The 14,944-nt window shown below is 68.9% G+C and overlaps 2 protein-coding genes across 5 annotated transcripts; both read left to right on the forward strand.

The window, feature by feature from the left end:
- The first annotated feature begins 120 nt into the window (after nucleotides 1-120).
- Nucleotides 121-5,896, forward strand: CNPY2 (canopy FGF signaling regulator 2). 4 transcript variants are annotated; one of them, XM_072919716.1, is made up of 7 exons: nucleotides 121-832; nucleotides 1,780-2,055; nucleotides 2,975-3,090; nucleotides 3,167-3,364; nucleotides 3,445-3,541; nucleotides 5,376-5,447; nucleotides 5,501-5,896. In XM_072919716.1, exons 1-6 carry the CDS (start codon nucleotides 208-210, stop codon nucleotides 5,417-5,419), a joined length of 1,356 nt encoding a protein of 451 aa, XP_072775817.1. In that variant the 5' UTR covers nucleotides 121-207; the 3' UTR covers nucleotides 5,420-5,447; nucleotides 5,501-5,896. The 4 variants fall into 4 exon arrangements, with proteins under 4 accessions (XP_072775817.1, XP_032600748.3, XP_032600746.3 ...); XM_032744857.3 differs by having other exon boundaries at nucleotides 136-832; nucleotides 5,376-5,896; XM_032744855.3 differs by having other exon boundaries at nucleotides 142-733; nucleotides 5,376-5,896.
- Nucleotides 5,897-6,965: 1,069 nt separating this feature from the next.
- Nucleotides 6,966-14,940, forward strand: CS (citrate synthase). Its single transcript, XM_072919715.1, has 11 exons — nucleotides 6,966-7,164; nucleotides 8,946-8,993; nucleotides 9,596-9,703; nucleotides 9,795-9,860; nucleotides 10,006-10,137; nucleotides 10,823-11,011; nucleotides 11,102-11,301; nucleotides 11,520-11,649; nucleotides 12,083-12,184; nucleotides 12,943-13,152; nucleotides 14,211-14,940. The coding sequence occupies exons 1-11, from the start codon at nucleotides 7,111-7,113 to the stop codon at nucleotides 14,379-14,381; spliced, it is 1,410 nt and encodes a 469-aa protein (XP_072775816.1). The 5' UTR covers nucleotides 6,966-7,110; the 3' UTR covers nucleotides 14,382-14,940.
- Nucleotides 14,941-14,944: the final 4 nt, after the last annotated feature.

Raw genomic sequence — 14,944 nt, forward strand, 5'->3', positions numbered from 1 at the left:
GGAGGAGCCGGACCGGGACCGGGACCGGGACCGGACGGGAAGGTCCGGGACCGAGTAGAGCAAGAAGCGGGGCTGGCACCGGGGACAGGGCAGGAATGACCGGGGCTGGGAGCAGGGACGGGGTGCAGCAGAACCGGTCCGGGGCTGGCACCGGGGACACGGCAGGGACCGGGCTCGGAACGGGACCAGCACCGGGGGCACGGCGGGATGGACTCGGGCAAGACGAGGCTGGCACCGGGAGCGCGGCAGGAAGGAGCAACGTTCGGGTCGGTGTTCAGACCGGGGCAGGGCAGGACGGACCCGGCCCAGGCTCGGTCCGGGGCTCAGACGTGGGCATGGCGGGACGGACCGGGACCAGACCAGGGGCACAGCAGGATGGAGCCGGCCCGAGCTCGGTCCGGGTCTCAGAGCGGGGGATCGGCGGGACCGTCCCGCTCCCGGTCCCGGTCCCGGTGCCGGTGGCGGCTGAGCCGGGGAGGGGGCGTGGCCAGCCCGCTCCGGTGGGCGGAGCCACCACAGGCCCCGCCCACTCGGGGCCGAGCGCCACGCGGCCGGGCCCTGGCAACGGCGGGGCCCTCGGCGCCCGTCCCGGGCTGCCCTCGGCGCCGCCTGCTCGCGGGACGGCCCCGCCGCGGCCCGAGGATCTGCTCCCGCCGGTCCGACCGGTCCGCCCGGCTCCACCACTCCGCCCGGCTCGTCCGCCGCCCGCTCCGAGCGGCCGTGACCCGCGGCGGTGCGGGCCGGGGGGGCGCGCCGAGAGCGGCGGCGCCGCGGGCAGCCCCGGGGCCGCCGGTCGGTGTGAGGGGCGGTGGGAGCGGGACGGGAGCGGCCGGTACGGGGGGCGCGGGGCGGGGGGCTCGGCCGGGAGCGGGATGAGGGGGCTCCGAGGGAGGTGATGGGCTCCACAGGGGGCTGTGGGGCCTCCCGGAGGGGAGGGGGCTCTGTGGGGGCGGCTGAGCGCTGCCCTATAGGAGAAGGGTCACTATAGGGGCTCTGGGCTGTGCCCTATAGGGGAGGGGTCCCTGTAGGGGCTTTGGGTTGTGCCCTGAAGGGAAGGAATGTCTGTGGGGCTCTGCAGGGGCTGTGCCCGATAGGGGAGGGGTCCCTATAGGGGCTCTGGGCTGTGACCTATAGGGGAGGGGTCCCTATAGGGGCTCCGGGCTGTGCCCTATAGGGGAGGGGTCCCTATAGGGGCTCTGGGCTCTGCCCTATAGGGGAGGGGTCCCTATAGGGGCTCCGGGCTGTGCCCTATAGGGGAGGGGTCCCTATAGGGGCTTTGGGCTGTGCCCTATAGGGGAGGGGTCCCTATAGGGGCTCTGCAGGGGCTGTGCCCGATAGGGGAGGGGTCCCTATAGGGGCTCTGGGCTGTGCCCTATAGGGGAGGGGTCCCTATAGGGGCTTTGGGCTGTGCCCTATAGGGGAGGGGTCCCTATAGGGGCTCTGCAGGGGCTGTGCCCGATAGGGGAGGGGTCCCTATAGGGGCTCTGGGCTGTGACCTATAGGGGAGGGGTCCCTATAGGGGCTCTGGGCTGTGACCTATAGGGGAGGGGTCCCTATAGGGGCTTTGGGCTGTGCCCTATAGGGGAGGGGTCCGTGTCGGTGCCCGTTAGCGGCACTGACGGGACTCGGAGCGGACCGGGAAGGGGAACGCCGTGGGTGAAACCCCCGGGAGAGCCGGGCCCTGTGGGGAACGGGGGTCCCGGAGGGGCCGGGCGGGGACGGGACGAGGTGCGGGGACGGCGGGGGGGCCACCAGCGCTGGAGCTGCCCCGTCCCGCAGGTGACAGCGGAGCCCGGAGGATGCGGGGCCGGATCCCGGGTACCTGCGGAGCCCCGGGGATGCGGGGCCGGATCCCGGGAACCTGCGGAGCCCCGGGGATGCGGGGCCGGATCCCGGGAACCTGCGGAGCCCCGGGGATGCCGGGCCGGATCCCGGGAAGCTGCGGAGCCCCGGGGATGCGGGGCTGGATCCCGGCCCTGCTCGGCCTGGCCCTGGCCTTGGCATCGGTGGTGCCCACGGCCGGAGCGCGCCGGAGCCAGGACCTGCACTGCGGAGGTGTGGGGGGCACGGGGGACGGGATGGGACAGGGGGGGGACAGGACAGAGGGGAAAAGGGAGCACAGGGACAATGGGGACAGGACAGGACAGGTGGGAAAGGGGAAAAAGGGACAATGGGAACAGTGGGGACAGGACAGGTGGGAAAGGGGAAAAAGGGACAATGGGAACAGTGGGGACAGGACAGGTGGGAAAAGGGGAAAAGGGAGCACAGGGACAATGGGGAACAGTGGGGACAGGACAGGTGGGAAAAGGGAGCACAGAGACAATGGGGACAGGACAGGACAGGTGGGAAAGGGGAAAAAGGGATAATGGGAACAGTGGGGACAGGACAGGACAGGTGGGAAAGGGGGAAAAGGAGAAAAGGGACAATGGGGACAGGACAGGTGGGAAAGGGGGAACAGTGGGGACAGGACAGGTGGGAAAAAGGAGCACAGGGACAATGGGGACAGGACAGGTGGGAAAGGGGGAAAAGGGAGCACAGGGACAATGGGGACAGGATGGGACAATGGGAACAGTGGGGACAGGACAGGTGGGAAAGGGGGAAAAGGGAGCACAGGGACAATGGGGACAGGACAGGACAGGTGGGAAAAGGGGAAAAGGGAGCACAGGGACAATGGGAACAGTGGGGACAGGGGAGCAGGATGAATTGGGCAGACAGGGCTGAACAGGGGGACAGGGGCACAGGAGACAGCAAGGCAGGACAGAGGGACAGTTCAGGGTGGTGGCACAGGGCTTGGGGATGTCCACTGGGACCAGCTGGACCCCCAATGTCCAGAGGGACAGGCTGAGGGTCTCAGGCCATGGGGACTCCTCCCCACGCACCCTCCATCCCAGTGTGCCCCAGTCACACCAGTCTGGCTCTGGGCAGCCATAGGAGCACCGTGCCAGGTGTCCCATGTCACCGTGTCCCCTCCCAGCCTGCCGGGCGCTGGTGGACGAGCTGGAGTGGGAGATCGCCCAGGTGGATCCCAGAAAAACCATCCAGATGGGCTCGTTCCGCATCAACCCCGACGGCAGCCAGTCGGTGGTGGAGGTGAGGCCTGTCCCGGTGTCCCGGTGTCCCGGTGTCCCGGCTCCCGGGGCCCGCGCTGAGCCCTGCCCGGCTGCAGGTGCCGTACGCTCGCTCCGAGGCGCACCTGACGGAGCTGCTGGAGCGCGTGTGCGAGAAGATGAAGGAGTACGGGGAGAAGACGGACCCGGCCACGCACCGCAAGAGCTACGTCCGCGTCATCTCCCACGACGGCACCAAGATGGACCTTTCCGGGGTCAAATTCGACGGGGACGTCACCTCCAGCCTGAAATTCGCGGTGCGTGAAGGGACACGGTGGGGCGTGGGTGGCACGGGGGGCTCCCGTGGGCTGGCGGTGTCACCGTGTCACCGTTGCAGTGCGAGAGCATCGCTGAGGAGTACGAGGACGAGCTGATCGAGTTCCTGTCGCACGAGGCTGAGAACGTCAAGGACCGGCTCTGCAGCAAGAGGACGGGTGAGATGGGGGGCCTGGGGGGCTCTGCTGCTGCTCCCGGGGCCGTGGCTGCTCCGTTGGTGCTGAGCTGAGCTGGGCTGAGCTGAGCTGAGCTGGGCTGAGCTGAGCTGAGATGCCAGCCCAGAGCAGGGGCTGTTTCTGAGGGTCTTTGCTGCTGTCCCAGGGGGTTTCTCCTGCTCTTCTGGGGGTCTGTCCTGCTCCACTGGTGCTGGGATGTGATTTGCTGCCAGCCCAGAGCAGGGTCTGTCCCAGGGGGTCTCTCCTGCTCCATCAGTGCTGGGATGGCAGGAGATGCCAGCCCAGAGCAGGGTCTGTCCCAGGGGGTCTCTCCTGCTCCATCAGTGCTGGGATGGCAGGAGATGCCAGCCCGGAGCAGGGTCTGTCTGGCATCTCTGCTGTTCCAGAGGCTGGAGCTGCTCTCTTGGTGCTGGGATGGGAGGAGATGCTGGCCCAGAGCAGGGGTTGTCCCTGGGGATCTTTGCTGCTGTCCCAGGGGGTTTCTCCTGCTCTTCAGGGGTCTCTCCTGCTCTGTCAATGTTGGGATGGAAGGAGATGCTGGCCCAGAGCAGAGTCAGTCCCTGGGGATCTTTCCTGCAGTTCCAGGGAGTTTCTCCTGCTGTTCCAGGAGCTGTATCTGCTCCAGTGGTGCTGGGATGGGATTTTCTGCCAGCCCAGAGCAGGGGCTGTTCCTGGAGGTCTCTCCTGCTGTTCCTGGAGGTCTTTGCTGCTGTTCCAGGGGTCGTGGCTGCTCTGTCGGTGCTGGGATGGGATTTTCTGCCAGCCCAGGGCAGGGAGGAGCTGCAAGTTCTTCCCCAGATGCCAGCACCCCATTGCAGAGCCTGGCCCGTGCTGGCACCGGGGCTGTTTTGGGATGCTGGGGCCGAGCCAGGGCAGCTGCTGTGCTGACTCTGTGGCCTCTCCTGGCGCATCCAATGGCCCTGTCCCACTCCGGGGCTATTTCCAGCTCACAAACACCCAGGGCAGGGCACACTGTGACCTTTGGGGCCCTGCAGTCCTGGACGGGGCCCGGACAGGGCAGGTCCCTGTGTACCTGGCACAGCCATCGGGGCAGTGCTGTGCCCCAGGGGGATCCTGAGGGTCTCCACAGCTGCTCCCGGGGCTCCTCCTGCAGCCTGGGGGCCGGAGCAGGGACGGGCCAGGCTGTGGCTGTGTCCAAACAGCCGCATTTTGTCACTAACCACAGGACAGAGGCGGGGAAATGCCACTGGGCTGGCTCAGGGCACAGCAGGGACCGGTCCTGGGAGGGGACAGGGCAGCGGGGGAGTCCCACGGGGCTGGGACGTGTCCTGGGGGTCCCACAGGGCTCCAACACATCCTGGGGGTCCCACGGGGCTCTGATGTGTCCTGAGGGTCCCACGGGGCTCCAACACATCCTGGGGGTCCCACGGGGCTGGGACGTGTCCTGGGGGTCCCACGGGGCTCCAACACATCCTGGGGGTCCCACGGGGCTCTGATGTGTCCTGAGGGTCCCACGGGGCTCAGACACATCCTGGGGGTCCCACGGGGCTGGGACGTGTCCTGGGGGTCCCACAGGGCTCCAACACATCCTGGGGGTCCCACGGGGCTCTGATGTGTCCTGAGGGTCCCACGGGGCTCCAACACATCCTGGGGGTCCCACGGGGCTGGGACGTGTCCTGGGGGTCCCACGGGGCTCCAACACATCCTGGGGGTCCCACGGGGCTCTGATGTGTCCTGAGGGTCCCACGGGGCTCAGACACATCCTGGGGGTCCCACGGGGCTGGGACGTGTCCTGGGGGTCCCACGGGGCTCCAGCACACCCCAATTGTCCCCCCCCTCCCCGTTGTCCCCGCAGACCTGTGTGACCACGCGCTCCACATCCCGCACGACGAGCTGTGACTGCTCCGGAGCAGGGACCGGGACGGCCCCGGGACCCACCGGGACGGCTCCGGGACAGCACCGGGATCCCCCGGGACGGCTCCGGGACCCACCAGGATCACCCGGTACCACCGGGACAGCCCCGGTACCCACCGGGATGGCCCTGGGACCCACTGGGATGGCCCCGGGACCCCCCAGGATTGCCCGGTACCACCGGGACGGTGCCGGGTCCCACCGGGATGTCCCCGGGACAGACGGATCTGCTGGGACCCCCACGGCTCCGGAGCTGCTGCCTCGCCCCGTGGGGAGCTCCCGTCCTGTTTATTCCCCGTCCGGGACCACCGGGACGGCTCCTGCCGGGACATTTCAGGGACATTCCTGCCCGGTGCCGGGGGACACGGGGGACGCACCGGGGCTCAGCCCCCGCGGGGTGGGGGGTTTGGGGACCCCCCCTCCCTTTTGCAGGCAATAAAGGGGCCCTGGGCCCACCCGAGGGCAGCGGTGGTCTGGTGTGTGAGGTGGGGTGGGGGACAGCGGTGTCCCCACGTGTCCCCACACGTCCCCACGTGTCCCCACGTGTCCCCAGTGCCCTCGAGGGCAGCGTTCACCCCTCGTGGCTCGGCTGTGGGGCAGGGACGGCGCTCAGCCCGTGGCTCTGTGTCACCCTGTGTCACCCCAAGTCCCCCAGACTGGCCCCACGTCACCCCGTGTCACCTCATGTCACCCTCCGTGGGGGTGCCGGCTCTCTGCTGTCACCGGGTGTCACCCCACCCCCCCACGCTCAAAGGGCTCTCTGAGGCTTCTGGCCTCTCTGCCGTGACCTGTGTCACCTCATGTGGTCACCTGGCCAGGGGACAGGAGCAGCAGGAGGGCTCTGCCCCTCTTGTGGCAGCCACCGCCGCGTGTCACTGGGTTGTGTCACTCCATGTCGCTCTGTCGTGTCATTCCGTGTCGCTCCGTTGTGTCACCCCATGTCACTCGGTGGTGTCATCCTGTGTCAGCCCATGTCACCCCAACTTGTCACCCCATTGTGTCACCCCATCATGTCACCCCATGTCACTTGGTTGTGTCACCCCGTGTCTCTCCATGGTGTCACCCCATGGTATCACCCCACGGTGTCACCCCACCGTGTCGCCCGTGTCACCGGGGCCAGCAGCGCACTGCCCTGGGCTCGGTGGGGATTCTGACGTCACCACCGCCCCTCATGCCACATCCTATCGCCTCAAGCCACGGTGGCCACATACAGGATGACGTCATAGGCTCTAGTGACCTCATACCGCCCGGCTGAGCGCCTGATGACGTCACGGGGCTGCCCCCTCGCCTCCGCAGCCGAACCCCACCGAGACACCGGGCCGTGACGTCAGGCACCGCGGCCGGTGACGTCATGAGAAGGGGCGGGCACCCCCTCACCCCACCCCTGGCCCTGATCAGGCGAATGCGGCGGCCACCTATAGCTTGCGCCCCCCGCCACTCATTAGCATGGCCCCGCCCCGCGGCGCGCCACTTAGCCAATAGCAAACGGCTCTGCCCCGAGAGGGGGCTGGGTTATGCTAATAACCAGCGCCGCGCTCCGCCCCGCCCTCACGTTGAGGACCCCCGGCCGCCGCCGCTCCGGCCCCGCTCCCGCCCCGGCCCCGCTCCCGGTCCCGGTCCCGGCCCCGCTCCCGGTCCCGGCCCCGTTCAGCCCCGGCCTGTCCCGTCCCGGTACCGCCATGACGCTCCTCGCCGCCGGCAGCCGGGCGGCCGCGCGCCTCCGCGGGCCCAAGGTGAGCGCGCCCGGCCCGGCCTCGCCGCGCCTTAAAGGGGCGACGCCGCGGGGGGAAGGGAGCGCGGGGGGGGTCCGGTTCTTAAAGGGGCGACGCGGGGGGCGCTGCCTTAAAGGGGCCGCGCGGCGGCGGAGGGGGGGGATGGGACCGGGGGGACCGGGACCGGGACCGGGACCGGCATCGCGACCGGCATCGGGACCGGGGTGGGTCCCGCAGCGGCAGCACGTGGCGGGAGCCGGCGCCCGGCGCTCCCGCCGCAGCCTTCCCGGACCCGGGGGCACCGGGAGTGGCTCGGGGGGGCTCCGTGCCCGGGGGGCTCCGCTGGTGCCTCAGCCCCGTGGGGGGGTCCCCGCCCCGGGGCAGCCGCGCTGGCGGTTCCGGTTCCTCGTTGTCCGGGACGCCCCCCGGGAGCCCCGCACCGGCCCCGGGACCCCGCGCCCGGTGGTACCGGCAGTAGGGGGGTGGAGGCGGGGACCGTCCCCTCCGCCGCCGCCCTTCCCCAGCGTCCCGGTGCCGTAGAGGACACCGGGGTCACAGCGAGAGGACCCCCGTGCTAGCCGAGCGCCGGTACCGGGCCGGAGCGGCCCCGACCCCTCCGTTCTGTTTGGCTTGGCCGCGGCCCCGGCGTTTCGTAACGGGCGTTGCGGTGTCTTTATCGACCGGGCGATATTTTGGGATATCGCCATGCCCCACTTGGCCCTGCTCTCCCGTCAAAACGGGCGGACCGGAGCCGCCCCCCGGTTTGAGCCGTGATCCCGACCTTCCTCCTCCTCCTCCTCCTCCCCCCCTCGGCCTGACCCCGCACCCCCGAGCGCAACCGGAGCCCCCCGGAGGGTCCCGGTGTGGCCCCGCACCCCCCCGGCCGGTGCCCGGTGTCACCGCCAACACGTGTGACCTTGAGCCGGTGGCACCTCGGTGACAGCGGGACGAGCCGTGGGGACCCCCCAGAACGGGGCGACACGGGGGTGACACCGGCGGTGACACGGTGGAGGTGGCGGGGCGACAGCGGCCGCCTTGACCTTGGGCTGCTCGCTGCCGCCTCCATTGTTCCGTTTCCCGTTCCCGGGGCCGCCTGTTGCGGGGGAACGCGGCCTCAACACCCGCCACGGCCACACCCGCCACACCGGGACCCCTGACCGGGCCGGGGGCTCGCCGGGGACACCGGGGGGTTCTCCGCAGCGCGGCCCCCCCGCTCCTCCCGGCAGCGGCGGAAAAACCGGAGTCATGTTCTGGTTCTGCCGCAGGCGCTGCCGCAGCTCCGGTGTCCCTGTGGATGGCAGCCCCGGTGTGTGCCCCGGTGTCCCCCGGTGTCCCCCAGCCCCCTTTGCCCAAGCGGTGTCTCCCGTGCCAGGCCCGGGCTGTGTTCCCGGGGTGTCCCCGCCGGGCCGGAGTCCCCGCGGTTCCCGGTTCCCACGCGTGGGCGAGGAACAAAGTTCGGATTCCCCGGCTCAGGAAAACCGCCGGGCGCGGCTCCAGGAAGGAGAACGCGGCCGCATTTCCCGTGCCAGGTCCGGGTCTGGCTGCGAGGGCAGCGCGGGGCTGCCCCGGTTGATCCCGGCCCCGCCGCTCCCGGCCCCGCCGCTCCCGGCCCCGCTGATCCCGGCCCGATCCCGGCCCCGCTGATCCCAGCCCCGCCGATCCCGGCCCTGATCCGCGCCCGCGTGGGCGAGTGAAGTGGCTCCGGCGTCCTTGGGAACCGGGGGCTCAGCTCGTGTGGCTGCACCCCCCAAAAGAGGCTCTGCCCCGGTGACAGGGGGGTCTCTGTGTCCCTTGTCCCACAGAATGCACCGTGTGTCCTCTTTGCTGCTCGCCACGCCAGCGCCGCCACGGTAAGGGGGTCCTCTCCTGTCACCCTCTCCTGTCACCCTCTCCTGTCACCCTCTCCTGTCACCCCCTCTCCAAGGGGAGGCCCTTCACTTTTCATCTTCTTTCCTGTCTCTGTTTCTCTTGTCACCCCCTCTGCCATGAGCTCCTCTCCTGTCACCCCATCCTGTCACTCTGCTCTAATGGGAGTTCCCTTTCCTGTCACCCCCTTTCCTGTCCCCTCTTTCCTGTCACCCCCTCTCCTCTCACTCCTCTTCAAGGGGAGGGACCCTCTCTCATCACTCTCTCTCCTGTCACCCCCTTTCCTGTCCCCTCTCGCCAAGGGGAGCCCCTGTTCTATTGCCCCTTCTCCTGTCCCCCTTTCCTGTCCCCATCTCTTTTGTCACCCTCTTTCCCATCACCCCACTCCAGGGGGAGTCCCCACTCCTCTCCTGCCCCACATTTCCCGTCACCCCACTCCAGGGGGAGTCCCCACTCCTCTCTGCCCCACATCTCCTGTCACCCCACTCCAGGGGGAGTCCCCTCTCCGTTGTCACACCTTTTCCCTGCCCCTCTTCTCCTGTCCCGTGCTCAGCCCCCGTCTCACCCCCCTGTCCCTTGTCCCCAGAACCTCAAAGACGTCTTGGCCACCATGATCCCCAAGGAGCAGGCGAAGATCAAGAGCTTCCGGCAGCAGCACGGCAGCACGGCCATCGGGCAGATCACGGTGGACATGGTGAGTGTGCGGCCACACCGGGGCCACCGGGGCCACCGGGGCCACCGGGCCCTGCCAGCGCCCCTCACCGCGACCTCCCGGCCCCTTCCAGGTGTACGGCGGCATGAGGGGCATGAAAGGGCTGATCTACGAGACCTCTGTGCTGGATCCTGACGAGGTAGGGCCCTGTCCCACCCCGTCCCACCCTGTCCCACCCTGTCCCACCCTGTCCCACCCCGTCCCACCCCGTCCCACCCCGTCCCACCCCGTCCCACCCCGTCCCACCCCGTCCCACCCGCCCCGCTGACGCTCCCGCCCCGCAGGGCATCCGCTTCCGTGGCTACAGCATCCCCGAGTGCCAGAAGAAGCTGCCCAAAGCTGCGGGGGGAGAGGAGCCACTGCCCGAGGGGCTCTTCTGGCTGCTGGTGACTGGAGAAATCCCAACCCAGGAGCAGGTACCCCCAGGAGGGGTTGGCAAACGGCTCAGGGGGGTCTGGCAGCCCCCAGACCCAGGAGGGGCTGGAAAAAGCTGAGGGGGTCTGGCAGCCCCCAGACCCAGGAAGGGGCTGGAAAAAGCTGAAGGGGTCTGGCAGCCCCCAGACCCAGGAAGGGGCTGGAAAAAGCTGAGGGGGTCTGGCAGGAGGGGGCTGGCAAATAGCTGAGGGGGTTTGGCAGCCCCCAGACCCAGGAGGGAGCTGGAAAAAGCTGAAGGGGTTTAACAGCCTCCAGACCCAGGAGGGGCTGGAAAAAGCTGAAGGGGTCTGGCAGCCCCCAGACCCAGGGGGGGGCTGGAAAAAGCTGAAGGGGTTTGGCAGCCCCCAGACCCAGGAGGGGGCTTGGAAAAAGCTGAGGGGGTCTGGCAGGAGGGGGCTGGCAAATAGCTGAGGGGGTTTGGCAGCCCCCAGACCCAGGAAGGGGCTAGAAAAAGCTGAAGGGGTTTGGCAGCCCCCAGACCCAGGAGGGGCTGTAAAAAGCCTTGGGCAGGGTTTAACAGCCCCTGGATCCAGGAGGGGGCTGGAAAAAGCCTTGGGCAGGGTTTAACAGCCCCCAGACCCAGGAGGGGCTGGCAAATGGCTGAGGGGGGCTCTGGCAGCCCCAGGCCCCGCAGCTCAGCCCCAGCGTGTCCCCGTGTCCCCGTAGGTGACCTGGCTGTCCCGGGAGTGGGCCAAGCGCGCGGCTCTGCCCTCCCACGTGGTGACCATGCTGGACAACTTCCCCACCAACCTGCACCCCATGTCCCAGCTGAGCGCCGCCGTCACCGCCCTCAACAGCGAGAGCAAGTTCGCCCGCGCCTACGCCGAGGGCATCCACCGCGCCAAGTACTGGGAGGTACGGGGGAGCTGCAGCCCCGGCGCTGGTGTGGGGGTGGATTTTGGGTGTGGGGGGTCACCCCACACGGTCTCACCCCGCTGGTGTCAGTTTGTGTACGAGGACGCCATGGACCTGATCGCCAAGCTGCCGTGCGTGGCCGCCAAGATCTACCGCAACCTGTACCGCGAGGGCAGCGGCATCGGGGCCATCGACCCCAACCTCGACTGGTCCCACAACTTCACCAACATGCTGGGCTACACCGACCCCCAGTTCATCGAGCTGATGCGGCTCTACCTCACCATCCACAGGTACAGAGCTGGGAGCTGCCCCTGGAGCAGTGGGCACGGGGGTAGGCGGGGGTTTGGCTCCGCTCCCAGCCCCGGGCGTGCCCGGGCTGCTCCTGGGCCCTCACCGGGAGCAGGCAGGGCTGAACCGGGCTGGCAACACCGTGCTGCCCACCCCCAAAATGCCGTGAAAGGTGTTTGGTGGGGCTGGGGGAGTCCTGATGGCCCTCTGGCCCCGGCAGTGACCACGAGGGAGGGAATGTGAGTGCCCACACGAGCCACCTCGTGGGCAGCGCCTTGTCCGACCCCTACCTCGCCTTCGCCGCCGCCATGAACGGGCTGGCCGGGCCCCTGCACGGCCTCGCCAACCAGGTGGGCACTGCTCCCTGCCCGGTGCGCCCCTCTCCTGTCCCTCTGTCCGTGTCCCTCTCCCTGTCTGTCCCTCTGTCACTCTGTCCGTGCCCCTCTCCCTGTGTGTCCCTCTGTCACTCTGTCCGTGTCCTTCTGTCTATGTCCCTCTTCCTGTCTGTCCCCACCTCCTGTCTCTCTCTCCATCCCCATGTCCCTCTGTCCCTCTCCCCATCCATGGATCTCTCTCCCCATCCCCATCCCCATGTCCCTCTGTCCCTGTCCCTCTCCCCGGGTCCCTCCATCCCCATCCCCATGTCCCTCTGTCCCTCTCCCCGTGTCCCTCTCCCCGTGTCCCTCTCCCCATGTCCCTCTGTCCCTGTCCCCGTGTCCCTCTCCCCGTGTCCCTCTCCCCGTGTCCCTCTCCCCGTCCGTGCCTCACGCCGCGGTCCCGCAGGAGGTGCTGCTCTGGCTCACGGACCTGCAGAAGGAGCTGGGCAAGGACGTGTCGGACGAGAAGCTGCGGGATTTCATCTGGAACACGCTCAACTCGGGCAGGGTGGGGCTGGGGGGCCGGGCTGGGGGTCGGGGGCTGAGCTGGGGGGTCGGGGGCTGAGCTGGGGGCTCCAGGGGCCGTGTTTGGGGTCAGGGGCCGTGTTTGGAGTCAGGGGCTGTGCTGGGGGCTGTGCTGTGGGTCAGGGGCTGAGCTGGGGGTCGGGGGCTGAGCTGGGGGGTCCAGGGGCTGTGCTGGGGGTCAGGGGCTGTGCTGTGGGTCAGTGGCCACGCTGTGGGTCAGGGGCTGGGGGTCAGGGGCCGAGCTGGGGGTCCAGGGGCAGCGCTGTGGGTCAGGGGCTGTGTTTGGGGTCAGGGGCCGTGTTTGGGGTCCGGGGCTGTGCTGGGGGTTGTGCTGTGGGTCCGGGGCTGTGCTGTGGGTCCAGGGCAGCCCTGTGGGTCCGCGGCAGCCCTGTGGGTCTGTGGCCGCTCTGTGGGTCCGGGGCCATGCTGTGGGTTCTGCTGTGGGTCCGCAGCAGCCCTGTGGGTCCCGGCAGCCCTGTGGGTCTGGGGCTGTGCTGTGGGTCCGGGTCAGCCCTGTGGGTCCGGGGCAGCCCTGTGGGTCTGGGGCTGTGCTGGGGGTTGTGCTGTGGGTCCGGGGCAGCCCTGTGGGTCTGGGGCCGCGCTGTGGGTCAGGGGCCGTGCTGGGGGCTGTGCTATGGGTCCGCAGCAGCCCTGTGGGTCCGCAGCAGCCCTGTGGGTCCCGGCAGCCCTGTGGGTCCGCGGCACCCCTGTGGGTCCCGGCAGCCCTGGCCCGTCCCGCAGGTGGTGCCGGGCTACGGGCACGCGGTGCTGCGCAAGACGGACCCGCGCTACACGTGCCAGCGCGAGTTCGCGCTCAAGCACCTGCCCCAGGACCCGCTCTTCAAGCTGGTGGCGCAGCTCTACAAGATCGTGCCCAACGTGCTGCTGGAGCAGGGCAAGGCCAAGAACCCCTGGCCCAACGTGGACGCCCACAGCGGGGTCCTGCTGCAGGTGAGCCCCGGCTGCTCCGAGCCTCTGTCCCTCTGTCCTGTCCGTCCGTTTCCCCGGTTGTCCTGGTCCCTGTCTCTGTGTCCCTTTCCCTGTTCACATCCCTCTCCCTGTTCCGTCCTTCCTCCTGTCCGTGTGTCCCTCTCCCTGTCTGGCCCTTGCCCTGTGTGTCCCTCTCCTGTTCTCCTCCTGTTTATGTCCCTCTCCCTGTGTTCCTGTGTGTCCCTCTCCCTGTACTGCGTCCCTCTCTCTGTGTCCCTCTCCCTGTTCTTCTCCCTGTCTCTGTCCCTGTCCCTCTCCCTGTCTGTGTGTCCCTCTCCCTGTGTCCCTTCGTGTCCCTCTCCCTGTACTGTGTCCTTCTCTCTGTGTCCCTCTCCCTGTTCTCCTGCCTGTCTCTGTCCCTGTCCCTCTCCCTGTGTGTCCCTCTCCCTATCTGTGTGTCCCTCTCACTGTACTGTGTCCCTCTCCCTGTGTCCCTTCATGTCCTTCTCCCTGTACTGTCCCTCTCTCTGTGTCCCTCTCCCTGTTCTCCCCTGTCCCTGTCTCTCTCCCCATCTGTGTGTCCCTCTCCCTCTCCCTGTGTCCCTCTCCCTGTGTCCCTCTCCCTGTTCTCCCTGTGTGTCACTCTCCTTGTGTCCCTCTCCCTGTGTTCCTGTGTGTCCCTCTCCCTGTACTGCGTCCTTCTCTCTGTGTCCCTCTCCCTGTGTGTCCCTCTCCCTCCCTGTGTGTCCCTCTCCCTGTGTCCCTTCGTGCCCCTCTCCCTCTTCTCCTCCCTGTGTGTCCCTCCATCCCTTCCCCCATCCCTCCCTCTCCCAGCCTGTTCCTCTCCCCATCCATTCCTCTCCCGATATTCCTCTCCCCTCTCCCTCTCCCCATCCCTCCCTCTCCCCCTCCCTCTCCCCATGCCCGGGGCTCTCACGGCCGCCCCGTGCCCCATGCCCACACTGTGCCCCGTGCCCACGCTGTGCCCCGTGCCCACGCTGTGCCCCGTGCCCACGCTGTGCCCCGTGCCCACACCCCGTGCCCACGCCCCGTGCCCACACTGCACCCCGTGCCCGCAGTACTACGGCATGAAGGAGATGAATTACTACACGGTGCTGTTCGGGGTGTCGCGGGCGCTGGGCGTCCTGTCGCAGCTCATCTGGAGCCGGGCGCTGGGATTTCCCCTGGAGCGGCCCAAATCCATGAGCACCAAGGGCCTGATGCAGCTCGTGGGCTACAAATCCGCCTGAAGAAGGGACGGGGACGGGGGACACGGCTGCCCCCGGCGCTGACCCCCCCTCGGGGCCGCTCCCCCACCCCCCGCCGTGGGGAGGGGCAGGGGCAGCCCTGGGGTCCTCCCCCCCCCAGCCCCACGCCCAGATCCCCCTGCCCTGCTGGGTGTGGGGGGCTCCCGTGCCCCCCGCCCACCCCAGCAGCTCTCACTGCGCACACTGGGAGCCCCCCAGGCTCCGCTGGGAGCCCCCCCAGGCTCCCCACATTGGGAGCCCCCCCCCGGCTCCCCACTGCTGGGCTGGGGGGGCTCCTGGGGGGCACAGCCCCCCGAGATGGGCTCAGTCCAGCCCCGTGTCCGGACCCCGCAGGGACTCGATACACTCCTCCCCCCCCGGCCGCGCCCCCGTGTTTGTGTGACCCCCCCCGGCCCTTCCCTTCCCTTCCCTTCCCCCCCGCCTGAAGCCCCCGGGGGCCGGAGCTGGGACCCCCCCCCGGCCCCACCCGGCCCCTCGCAGCTCTCGGGCACTTCTGTACAAACAACGACAAAAATGCAAAATAAATGTTTTTATTAACAAAGCCC

Source organism: Taeniopygia guttata, chromosome 29, assembly GCF_048771995.1.
Source record: "Taeniopygia guttata chromosome 29, bTaeGut7.mat, whole genome shotgun sequence".
NCBI lineage: Eukaryota > Metazoa > Chordata > Aves > Passeriformes > Estrildidae > Taeniopygia > Taeniopygia guttata.